Source organism: Denticeps clupeoides, chromosome 1, assembly GCF_900700375.1.
Source record: "Denticeps clupeoides chromosome 1, fDenClu1.1, whole genome shotgun sequence".
Lineage (NCBI taxonomy): Eukaryota > Metazoa > Chordata > Actinopteri > Clupeiformes > Denticipitidae > Denticeps > Denticeps clupeoides.
The window spans coordinates 22,140,470-22,153,471 of NC_041707.1; the positions used below are offsets into that span (position 1 = coordinate 22,140,470).

Consider the following 13,002-nt stretch of genomic DNA (forward strand, 5'->3'; position numbering starts at 1 on the left):
TGGTGAGATGCAAAACAGTGGAAACCGAAAAAAGAAAATATCATGGACAATGAAGAGATCATCCACGTTTATCCCATAATCACCTCTTTATTTTCCCCACGTCTGCCTACCCCGTTATCTCTGCTCTCCCGCCCTCCATCACTCATCCGCTCGCTCCCTCTGGTGCAGAAAAGTGGCCCAGGAGGCCTCCCCTTTGCATTGGTCTCAGTGAAGCTGGGGTTTTATTCACTGTTGGAGTCACGATCGCCATGGCTACCGTAGACAGGCATTAAAAAAAAAAAAAAAAGCCTGTCTAGTGTTCCACAGAGACACCAAGTGGTGACGGTGAATCATGACAAAACACACAGTCTGATTTCCAAATTCTTATTTATATATATATACATAAAAAAAATTCATATAGTACAATGGAAACAATAAAATTATTATAATACTATCTGACAAATTAAATACAGTATCGAGAGACCAAAAATTTGATAAGAGCGAGTCAGTATTCTCTTCCTCAAGGCATTTAGAAGAGATATTGTGTGTGTATGATGTTCTTATATGGATAATGTAGTACACTAATTCTTCGTGGTGTACTGTGTTTGAATGCTTTATGTTTTGTATGTTTATAGGAGTGTTGGTGCCTACATCTTAGTGTGTAATAAATATGCACTTCAACCTGCAGTATATGCATGTTGTTTTCATGTACATTTGGGAATCAGAGTAGAGAGTTGTGCTTTGCCACCGAACGTGCGAGTAAGGTCAGAGTGTGTGAGTCCTTTTGTCCTATTACCTGTGAATGTTTTAGCTGTGTTATGTTTTCTCAGCCTGACTCTGTGTGTGCTCAGTGACTCTCAGCAGATTCTCAACATGCTGCAGGTACTGAGCTGTTCTTCTCTTCACCGAGTCTCTCCGGTGAGGGTCAGGGTCACCTGTTTGTGCAGAAGAGAGAGAACAGTTTTCAAATTTAATTACTACTTAATTACAACCAATCATAAATAAATTGTGCAGCCACACAATTGCGCATTCCATTTTCACTTTTGTTTCTCACCTTGCACTCCTCTGATCAGAATATCTACCGCAGTCCGGTACTGCAGGATGGCTGCACTGTAATCCCCCGCTTTCTCCTTCTCCATGGCAGCATTTAGCTCATTGGTCACTTGTGTCAGGTATGCTGCCTCTCCACCTGCATCACTGCTTTCATTGGTCACGGCCAGAGAGAGCAGCTCTGAGTTCTTCTGGATGCAATCAGGGTGCTCTGTGATAGAAAGAGACATTTGCCTGGAAAACTGTATAAGTGCACAAATAAAGAATGGTGTACAAATGGACAAGAACCATAAAACCGTCTAAAATGACGGTTTTAATTCCATCCCTTGTGATATTTTATCAATTAATGCATAGGTCTATTGAGTAAAATACAGTGAGCAAGAATAATGTGTGTGGCAACTCCCCCCCCCCGTTTTTATTATTGCAATTTGCATATAGTCCAGAATGTTACGAAAAGTGATCAGATGAACTGCAAAGTTCCTCTTTGCTGTGAAAATGAACTGCAGCCCAGCAATAAAAAGGACCTGCTAAGAGCATTTCAGGGATCCTTTCGTTAACAACAAGTGAGCACGTTGACCAGCACAAGATCATTCGGTCATGCTGAATTAGAAAAGCAGACTGGATGCTTTAAAAGGAGGGTGATGCTTGAAATCATTGTTCTTCCTCAGTTAACCATGGTTACCTGCACGGAAACATGTGTAGTCATCAGTGCAGAGCTTGCTCAGGAATGGCATTAGGCAGGTTTGAGTGCATCTGCAGTGAGATGAAGACGTTTGGATGATGGCCTGGTGTCAAGAAGGGCAGCAAAGAAGCTACATCTCTCAAAGACAAACTTCAAGGACAGACTGATATTCTGCAAAAAGCACAGAATTGGACTGTTGAGGACTGGGGTCCTCTGATGAAGCACCTTTCCGATTGTTTGGAGCATCTGGAAATATGATGCGCGACCACCAAGGTGAGCGTTACCATCAGTCCTGTCTCGTGCCAACAGTAAAGCATCCTGAGACCATTCATGTGTGGAGCTGCTTCTCATCCAAAAGAGTCGGCTCACTCACAACTTTGCCTAAGAACTCAGCCATGAATAAAGAATGGTACCAAAACATCCTCCGACAGCAACTTCTCCTAAACGTCCAAGAACAGTTTGGTGAAGAACAATGGCTTTTCCAGCATGATGGAGCACCGTACCATAAGGCCAAAGTGATAATTGAGTGGCTCCACAAAGGAAACAAAAAGTGTTTCTCAAAACTAGTTTGTATTAATATGTCTTAATATGAAAAGAACAGGACCACATAAATTTACCTATGTAGCAAAGCCTATTGAGTAGAAGTAATAATAATAATAATAATGATATATACATTTCCTATGAGGCCACCACGACTACAGGACACAGCTCAGTACCTGCGGTGGTAGCAGATCCTACCTCTGTAAAGAGTTCACATGTTCTATATTTGTGGCGAGAACCCAAAACCATTTCAGCTCTACAGGACTGATTGAAATGCACAAACAGCAAAAATGCTGTAACTTTTGGAAGCGTGGAGGTGGAGGTGTTCATGGCCTCAGTGGTTGGCCTTGCGAATAAGCACATTGTTTACTGGTCTACAGCTGAAGCATAGTTATCTATAAATCAAAAGCAGAAAAAGAGCAAAATTATTGATAAAAATATTAGTCCCAGTCAAGCTGTTATGCCATAGTGCCTAATGTCTTTTTTTATGGCCTTTCCTATTTATTTAATGTCAAGAATGATTTCATTCAAACTGAAATTGCCTACTGTCCTGTTTATTTCAGTGTTTAATATGTTTATGTTTAAACACACTCTCTTTGTCACTTTAGTGCAGCATATGGTGCACACTCCTCTGTATTTATCCAATCAACATTTGTGAGCAGTGGGCAGCCATGAAAGGTGCACAGGGAGCAGTGGGTGGGGACAGTGCCTTAGTGGCACATTGGTCGTCTTCCTTATCCAGAAGGCCACCACTAATGTACTCCATAGACCTGACTTTGTTATGGATGTGAGGCACATAAAGGCTCATACCTTCTTTAGCACAGGGGTCAAACATTGCCAGGTCCATATTTGAGAGTGCGGGTGGCACACCATCTGCAGGCCCTCTGGCAACAGAGTCAAAGAGTGAGTCAAATTCCTCCTGTCCTTCCGATTGATCAGTGGTAGGAGATGCAGACTGGGGAGAGGCCGCTAAAAGGGAGGAGAAAATTACATTTAAAATTTTCCCCCACTCCTCCCACAAGCTTCAACAATTCTTGTCTAGTAAAATAGCCAATCACTCCTCAACATTACTGTAAACTACTTAGGTAATGGTATGAATTACATGTTAAGGTGTTTCAGTGATTTCATAATAGTGTTTAAATTTATGACGAAATATCTTCATCAACAAACCTTTTTGACATGATTAGGACAAGACGAGAGGTAAATGCTAGTCATGTGATGATAACTATAACAACATAGACAATGTAATATTATTGACCAGTAAAAACAAGGTGACCAATGGTTCACAAGATTAAAAACAAGACTAATGTCATTTTGGTTGATGAAAATGAGACAAGATGTTATTTCCTCTTGTTTAATCGTGTTATTATGTCACGATTTTTCTGTTTCCTGTATCTCCCATTAGATCACACAGATGACATATTGTTGCACAATGAAGATGAACATTTTTAACAATGAATCTTAACAAATGAATGTGTGGTCGAAAAAAAATGGAACAAATCAGAGTGTCTTCCTTGTCTGGAATGGATATAGTGTATTCTATAAGTCTATAAGGTAACAATAATATAATAATAAGATAACCATGTTTCTGTCTGATCTACTAAGTACTTGTACTATATTGACTGGGTTAAATAAAATTGTATAAAATTTTTTTTATAAAATGCTCAGATTTTTTGTCAACTGAAACTTGACTAGAATAAAATAAGTCTGGACATGACAAAGACTAATAAAGATGAAAATGACAGCTTGATACAAAGACTAGGATAACTAAAATTAAGACAGTCTGGCAAAAAAATCTAATTGTTCACCAATGTCATATTTAATAATAATGTAAAAAATAAATTGTAAGAGTCAGGTTTCTAATAAGGTTTGATAACTTTTTACTTCTCACCTCTGGTGTGCTTCTCTGGGCTCTGGAGCTGTTGGTTTTCATCTGTTCCTAACACAGGAATAACCTCTTCATCTGTGGTTACAATTTGCACAGGACTGTTCCCATCTTCTGTGTAGGCCTCTAGCGCAACCTCAGGCTTTCCTACTTCTGGACCCAGTACAGAGTCCAGCTCTTGAGGCTGGATTGGAGCTTCCTTCCCTTCTTCCTCTTCAGCAAGTAACTCTGAGATTCGCTCAGGCAGTGGGATCAGAGGGGGAGGCAGGCTGGTGGAAACAGGACATGGGTCCAGAGGTCTAGTCACCTCTCCTCCCTGAGAGTAAAGTGGTCTAGGTCAAACAGTCTTCATAACAGTGTGTACTATTGAGATGAAAAGTATCATGGTGAAAAACAGCAGAATAAAACACACAGTGCACACAACCAAATGTGAATTCTGCATTTAACTCATTTTGGTAGGAGAAGTGGGCAGCCATAAGCAATGGAGCAATGTATGGAGATTGTACCTTGCTGGGCAGGGCTTGGCCTAGTGGATAAGGAAGTGTACTCATAATCCTAAAGTAATATAATCTAATCCCAAGACGTCAAGGTGCCACTAAAGTGCCACTCAGCAAAGCACCGTCCCCACACACTCCTCCCCGGGCAACTGTCATGGCAAATGCAGAGGATATTTCATGCCGTGCTGCAGTGTTTCAATCATTTCACTTTCTTCTTATTTTTGCTGAAGGGTACCACAGTGCCATCTAGCAGGTTGACAAATTTTTTACCTGATTACAGGTGCCACTTCAATTACAGTCAGGCTACCACTGCCCTATGCAATCATCCCATGGGGTCTACAATTCCATAGACAGTACATGCTGTTCTGTATATCCCATATACAGCTTCTAGCATTCCATATAGAGTGACCTCTTTTGCATATGGGATTGCACTAAATTAAAAGTTTTATGTTCACTGACACTATGGTAATGTGATTCCTGTGTTATTCATGATTTATTGAAAAATAAGAATGGAAAGATAATCTTAAGATAATATATAGTGTCTTCTTAACAATGGAAAAGCCCTGAGAAAACTTTTTTGACATATCCATTTCTGGTGTGTGTGTGTACTTCTCACCTGGAAGAATTCTTTTAGCTGGGGACTGTTGTACAGTGCAGGGATGTTGGTGGTGAAGTCAAACATGATCTCTGAAGCCTTCCTTCTCTCCTCAATGACCGCTTCATCAAACCTTCCTGAGCGAGAAGTCAGAATGACAGAGGGTGAGTGAGTGTAAGTGAAGCACGTTTACTCAAACTCCTCCTCAAGACCTCCACAGCCTTTCAGAAGGACAGAGCTGCAGCTCAGTGCTAATGCTGCGCATCTACAGTTATAGCCAAATGTTTTGAGAATGACACAAATCTGCTGCTGCTGCCTTTTTGTTCAGTTGTTTCTGTGTTGTATTGAAGCATTTTATACGTTTCAAAGGCTTTTACTGACAATTACATCAAGTTTATGCAGAGAGTCGATATTTGCAATGTTAGCCCTTTATTCCCCCAACCCATTCCTTCATAATCAGTGCTTGGGAGTTTGTCAGAATTTGTGGGTTTTTGTTTGTCCACCCACCTCTTGAGGATTGACCAAAAGATCTCAATTGGGTTATTGTAGGACAGCAATATGGAGCTTCCTGGCCATGGACTCAAAATGTCAATGTTTTGTTCCCTTTAGTTCTCACTTTGACTTTATGGCACGGTGCTCCATCATGATGGAAACTGCTCTTGGATGGTTGGGAGAAGTTGCTGTCGAAGGATGTTTTGGTACCATTCTTTATTCATGGCTTGTGTTCTAAGGCAAAATTATGAGTGAGCCCACTGCCTTGGATGAGAAGCAGCCCCACACATGAATTGTCTCAGGATGCTTTGCTGCTGGTGCAATAGAGGACTGATGGTAGTGCTCACCTTTTCTTCTCTGGACAATCATAAAGTACAGACCAAAATGGACACACTCTCACTGAAGGCATCAAAACTATGAATGAACACATGTGGAGTTATGTACCTAACAAAAAAAAAAAAAAAGGTGAAATAACTGAAAACATGTTTTATATTCTAGTTTCTTCAAAATAGCCGCCCTTTGCTCTGATTACTACTTTGCACATTCTTGGCATTCTCTCGATGAGCTTCAAGAGGTCGTCACTTCACAGGTGTGACTTATCAGGGTTAATTTGTGGAATTTCTTGCTTTATTAATGGGGTTGGGACCATCAGTTGTGTTGTGCAGAGGTCAGGTTACTACACAGCCGACAACCCTATTGGACAAATGTTAAAATTCATATTATGGCAGGAACCAACCAGCTAAATAAAGAAAAACGAGTGGCCATCATTACTTTAAGAAATGAACGTCAGTCAGTCCAGAAAATTGCAAAAACAAATAGTCCCCAAGTGGAGTTGCAAAAACCATGTAGCGCTACAACAAAACAGGCACACATGAGGACCGACCCTGGAAGCGACCCATGGTTAACAGAGGAAGAAAAATAATTTCAAGCATCACTCTCCTTTTAGAGCAGTCTGCTATTGTAACTAAATCAGCATGACAGAATGATCTGCAGCCTTGTGATCATCAACACTCTGACTTGTGTTATGGAGAGGTCGCAGAAGGTCCTTTTGAGGCAGGGCTAAAATTCAGTGGAAATGGTTTTTGGGGATTAAGTTCATTTTCATGGCAAAGAGGAACTTTGAAATTCATCTGATCACTCTTCATAACATTGTAGAGTATATGCAAATTGCCAGAATAAAAACAGAAACGACAAAACCAGTATGTCATTCTCAACTTTTGGCCACAACTGTACACATCAATACATATACAAGTATGTAACCAGAAACAGGGTGTCAGAAGTAGAGTGTCAAGAGTGTTTCAAGTACCAAAAAGCTGTGCTGGTGGGAAAGGGGGAAACTCCTCCTGACGCCTAAAGAGGTTCCTGTGCGTGTAGGCCAATTCACTATGCAGTTTCTTCAGTTCAGAATACCTCCGCCACACCACCACCTGTCAAAGAGAAAACTGTGAGAGTATGTACAGTACAGGCCAAAAGTTTGGACACCTTCTCATTCAATGAGTTTTCTTTATTTTCATGACCATTTGCCTTGGTAGACTCTCACTGAAGGCATTAAAACTATGAATGAACACATGTGGAGTTATGTACTTAACTCATCGAGAGAATGCCAAGAGTGTGCTAAGCAGACTAGAATATAAAACATGTCTCCAGTTATTTCACCTTTTGTTGTTAAGTACATAACTCCATTCATTCATAATTTTGATGCCTTCAGTGAGAATCTACCAATGTAAATGGTCATGAAAATAAAGAAAACACAATAAATGAGAATGTGTATCCAAACTTTTGACCTGCACTGTATGTAAAGTGAGTGTCCTTCATAAGATGGACCAAAACTCGGTCTGGAGGATTAGGATGCAGGAAAGATGGATGAGCAGACAGTTAAGCAATTATATACATGGTCATATTAACATCTAAGATTTATAAACAAAAGGAATGGTTTACATGCCAAACACATAAACAGTTCCTATACTCACCTCTTTAACGTCCTCGGGCCTTTTTTTGGACACAAACTGAGGAAAAAAAGCTAAAGATTAAAAAGCAAACACTTGCTGAAACCCAGAGATCCTTCGGAAAACGGGGGGTTTAAAGCCACAAAGAAGTCATGGGAATTGTGTGGATCATGCACTTAATCACGAGATCAGTGAAGCAAGGAAGGCAACACAAAGGCTTTCAATTGAATGGAGTCATTTCTACCCTATTCAACAAAAACGCACACCATTCGTATCCTACTAAACAGTAAAGAAATACGGTCATTTTAAAAACTAAAAACTGTACCATGTTCTATATGTAGCTCTGTGGTGTGACATAATAAAGGTCACAACAGTAATTAATAAAGTAGCCATGTGCTTTCCGGTTTTTAAACATAGAATGTAGACAGTAATGAGCATAATGTCATTTAATCGAGACATTTCATTAGGACTCATATTGGAGCCTGACACTCACCCTCGCCGTAACTTTGTACTCCGTGTGTCCTTTTTCATGTGTGCGTGGATCTGTCACGGAAAAGAAGCGGTGGTACTCCTCCTTTGTCTTCCGAGACATTGGCAAACGATCTGTAGCGTAACCTGGTTGAGGTAATGTCGGTGTTTAGCGTGTTCGGGATTTAATCCGGTTACTTCCTGGTTAGGGACCGGCGCATGCGCAGACGGAACGTAACCACGCCTCCCGAGACGAATGTTGCTGATCACGTCAAAGCGCACTCCCCTCCACCAGAGGAGCCTTTTAAAATGAAGGTTTCGAAGAAAACGCAACCACGGTGCTGTGAAACACAGGGGAGGCTCGGTTACAAGAATGAAGTTTCCAGATTGCTAGCAAGGAACAGTTGGAGATAAACACCTTATTTTGTCATGTACTGGGGTAAGGTGATGGGGAGAGAAAAGACGTTTGACACAGTGGAGAAGCTCAGAGAAGCCTATTATTAACTAGCTCCTATTGAACAAGATAACAGCACAAGAGGTGAGACATTCATCCAAGATCATTGCACGCCCCCCGCCTGCCCCAGTTACTCCCAACTACCAGGCAATCCCCCAACACTCACCCTAATGGTGGGTACAACGTTTGCCTCACTAACCCCAGAGGCGGCCCTTATGCTAATTAGGTCAGCCCTATTGGCTGCCAACGCTACAATACAAATGACCACAAATTAATGTACAAAAGTCACAGCTGATGATCTGAGGGTTGCTTTATCCTAACTTGGTAACTTGTCGTCACTGACGTTGCTTGCCACACAAAAAATGTTTTTAATGTAACTTCATTTCAAACTGAGAAGCGGGCCATAGTCTTAATTTTATAAAGTAAGTCTAATTTAGCGCCATGGTGCCACCAGCCCACCAGGTGGCGCCATTTACAGGCTTGTCTCCTTTCTGAATTATGTCCACCTGGTTATCCAGTTCCCAGATGTATGAAGCGTAAATGTTCCTGCTTTAACTCCAGTTCTTGTTGATCCCCTGTTGCCTTCAGTTAATCAATTTCAGTTAACTGAGGTTCTCACTCACTCAATATTAAAGTTACGTGATTGTCATTGTGAAACACTGCGGCACAGCACACAATGACGTGTCCTCTGCATTTTTAACCCATCACCTTCGTTCATTCTTCCGGTTGTTAAAGTGAGCACTGATACATGAACTCATATGAGAATGATTGGGAAGCCCTCTCAGATGCATAATAATGGCTGTGGCAAAATGTGGGTACTTGTTCTTTATAGTTTGATAAGTTGATCCCTTCTGTTTTCTGTTTCCCATGTGCTAATAGTTTGTTTCACTTTAGCCACACTTGGTTCCTCTGTTTCCCGTTTTGGACAGAATGAACAGCCCTACAATGGAACCAGCGAGTGAGTCTGCGGATCTGACCCGAACCACAGCCCTCACAGCTGATGGAACAGGTCGACATCCGGTGATCTGCGCTGGCACCGGTTTCCAGAGGATGGGATGCTGCAATGCCGGCTCACATGTCCCTGCCTCCTGCTGTTCAGTCGGTTCCCTGTATCAACACCGGATGACCCCTTTTTCTCTGTCAGCCTCTGTGTGTGCCTGTCTCACTCCCTCCTTCATGTCTACATACAGGAGAGGTGTCTGGTGATCTGGTGCCTGGCTCGTGCTCTCCAGACCTTGACACACCAGCTGATAGTGGTTCTTTGGCTGCAGTCCTGCTTCCCTTTGGGTAGTGGGAACTGTCACATCCAGTTCACTGATTCTCTGTGTCTACACCAGAGTCTTGTCCCATCATGATCCCCTGCACCTGTCAGCCCCAACCAGCCACATGCACTTCTTTGTTTATCCCCAGTGTATAAAAGGACTGTGTTCTGTTATTGTCTCTGCTGTTCAACTGATGTGCACCTATATGTAAACTCTGATTTGGGACCTCAGTCCCTTCTGTTTTCCGCTTCCCGTGTGTGAATACATTTCAGTTTGTTTCACTATACTCATGCTTGGTTCCTCTGTCCCCTGCTCGTGACACAATATTCTCTAAAGTTCCTTTCAGAATAACTGTCTACTTTTTGTAGGTGGACATCAGATTTTTCCATTTCCTCAGACTCAGTAACATGTATGCTCATTACTACACATTTGCAGTAATTTCAGATGTCTTAGTTTTATAATGTTGTAAAATTAGAGTATAAAATAGGCCCTACAGTTGCTGAGATATTTTCAGTTTATTTAGGGTATGCTATTTCAAACAAGGTTTTTTTTCCCAGTAGCACTAGCTCTTAACAGGTTAATGTATTAAATAAAATCAATAATTTATTTCTGGTTAAACTATTTTTTGTGACATACTGGCACCTCTAGGCATCATGATGATGTGTTTGGTCTGTCATCATGTTGTAATGTACAACATTTGTATGTTTATGTTTTAACCCATGAATACACAACCGCCATATTTATTGTTGGCTCTCGAGTCAGTTTATGTGGTGTTTACAGTTAATGTAGTTCCCTTCAAGTCGTGCACTTGTCCCGTGTGACCTCCCTTCAATGTGACTATTTGAATCTCTGTGAAATTTGCCAAATCCAAAAAAATTAATGAAATGAAAGCATTGGACGCCTCCTTGGCATTTCAGTCCTTCATTTAGCTGGTGCGGCGCAGACTTGCATTACAGAATTACAACCCCTGGGTTAGTACCCAGCTCAAGACTAACCAACACCCCTCATTTACATTTACATTTACATTTAAGGCACTTATCCAGAGCGACTTACAACGTGCTTTCAAGTTACCATCGATGAAGAGATCAATTCCGGTTCACTAGGACCCCCAACTATGAATTCAGTTGTATTCATGTTGTCTTTGCAGTCGACAATGCGATTTGTAAGTGAAAGTGAAGTGAGCACGTGGGCACGTGGGTACATTCTACTTCCACTTACAAGTATTTCCACTCCGTTCTATATAGTACTCCCTCCTATTATATATTTGTACTCACACATTGATTCATTTCGGTGTGTGTGTATGCACACTATAGTGTGTTTGCTATTATAATGATGACCAAATGTCGCAGCTTCTGCTGCTTGACTGCAGTCATTTTTAAATCATGGTAATGACACTGAAACAAATCCACTGCAACCGCCAAACCAAACACATATGCAGACACCAATGGAACTTTCTGATGTGTTGACAGTCATTGCAGGCTCTTGATGAAAGCCTTCAGAAAGTAAATATATAAATAACAAATTGTTAGGAGTAACCTAAAAGATAAAACAAAAAATGTTGTACTGAAAATGTTATAATCAGTCATGAATTTTATTGTACAGAAGCATCTCTGCAGTGTGATGTTTTTTTTTTCTCTGCAGGATGGCAGTAATCTGACATTATATGTGTTCTTAAATATATTTTAAGGTATCTGTACTTTATTCAAGTAGAATTAATAATTGGGACCTTTTACTTTATTACATATTACAGATTACAAATATCTATATTACTATATCTCATGTACATATTACAAATATCTACACTTACATATTACTTTGCTGGGTGTTCAAATGCACATTTATCTTGCTATGCTCACACATTGCTTGGAGGCTAGATTTAATGCCAGAGGGCAGTGGGGGAAGCTTAGGGCCCACTTGCACAGCACAGAACAGCTCACATTTATTAAATTCCGGATGTGGCCTGCGAACATGATATCGGCAGACGTGGAAGAGTTTGGTAGAGTCTTTGTGACCGGGTGCGTGCAGGGTGTGCAGCTGCAGAGACCACACAGTGCATCATACTAGGTACTGGCATTAGAACAATTATCGGTCACGTCCATGCGGGCATGACGGGGCGGGTGCACGGAGAAGAGGACGAAGAGTGACGAGGAATGAAGGACGCTTTCACCTGACATCACGAAACTGGGCTTTAATGGTGGAACACAGGACAGGGGAGACATCCGAGACGTTGGCATTAGTGAACATGGAACATAACGTTAAAGACCTGACAGCGAACAGAAACGAACAGGGAAGCTTTATACATTTGACACAGGTGAGAATGATTAGGGAACATTTCACTTGACAACAATGAAACAACAATGTAACCCCTTTTCAGACCGGATCGTGACAGAATCCCCCCTCCTATGGCACGACCCCTGGCGGGCCAGACGAAGCAGTCCATGAAGGAGGGAGGAAAGTCCAAACACAGAGTCTGAATGGTTCGAGTGGACAAGAGGAATCGAGTGGAATTGATTCACGTGAACAAGGATAGAAAGGATGAGATGAACAGAGAGCAATGATAAATGACTGAATGAATGAGTGGTCCGGTATTCCAGATGGACGAGCGGCGGTTCTCCAGCGCAGATGGCTTCGGGTCAGTGTGGTACTGGCACCTCGTCCGCATGCGTCCGCCGCTCCCTGTCAGTCTCCGGCTCGCCCCGCTGAATGGCCGCTTCTCACCTTCAACGCCGCCAGACACGGGACGGCACCACAGTTATAATAGTTTTGGATTTTTCATTAGTTTTAGTTTTTATTTCGTTTAGATTTTTTTTTTTTCAAATTCAGTTAGTTTTAATTAGTTTTTACAGGCAGATTTACTAGTTTTTATTAGTTTTGATATTTTGAAATTGCTTAGTTTTAGTTTTTATTAGTTACAGTGTTTAGTTTAATTTTTTTTTTTTTGTAAATTAGGATATTTGTCAGGTGCATGAATCAAAATCACCAGAATAGCCTTATCCATCTTAGCTCCGATAAGGTTATTGACTCTTGCAGCTCCGGGTGTTTTTAATTTTGGTTCGAGTGAAGTGGTGAACTTTTTGAAGGTAATCGAGTCACACAGTCATGTAGACATTCCAGTCTTAATAAACATATTTACCAATGCTTCTTCTCATTTG

The 13,002-nt window shown here is 41.3% G+C and overlaps 1 protein-coding gene and 1 long non-coding RNA gene across 3 annotated transcripts in view; both read right to left on the minus strand.

Annotated features, from left to right (window-relative positions):
- Positions 1 to 243, minus strand: part of LOC114798116 (uncharacterized) — a 2,589-nt gene extending 2,346 nt beyond the window's left edge. The window contains exon 1 of one of the 2 annotated variants that reach the window (XR_003751027.1): positions 84 to 243. This is a non-coding gene — a long non-coding RNA (uncharacterized LOC114798116). The remainder of the gene's footprint in view (positions 1 to 83) is intronic. The other variant, XR_003751026.1, reaches the window with a different exon arrangement.
- A 217-nt stretch (positions 244 to 460) lies between these two features.
- snx15 (sorting nexin 15) lies at positions 461 to 8,344 on the minus strand. Its single transcript, XM_028986710.1, has 8 exons — positions 8,160 to 8,344; positions 7,691 to 7,726; positions 7,027 to 7,147; positions 5,250 to 5,365; positions 4,143 to 4,452; positions 3,062 to 3,220; positions 1,034 to 1,240; positions 461 to 914 (listed from the first exon to the last, which is right to left on the minus strand). Exons 1-8 carry the CDS (start codon positions 8,256 to 8,258, stop codon positions 796 to 798), a joined length of 1,167 nt encoding a protein of 388 aa, XP_028842543.1. The 5' UTR covers positions 8,259 to 8,344; the 3' UTR covers positions 461 to 795.
- Between the last annotated feature and the right edge of the window lie 4,658 nt (positions 8,345 to 13,002).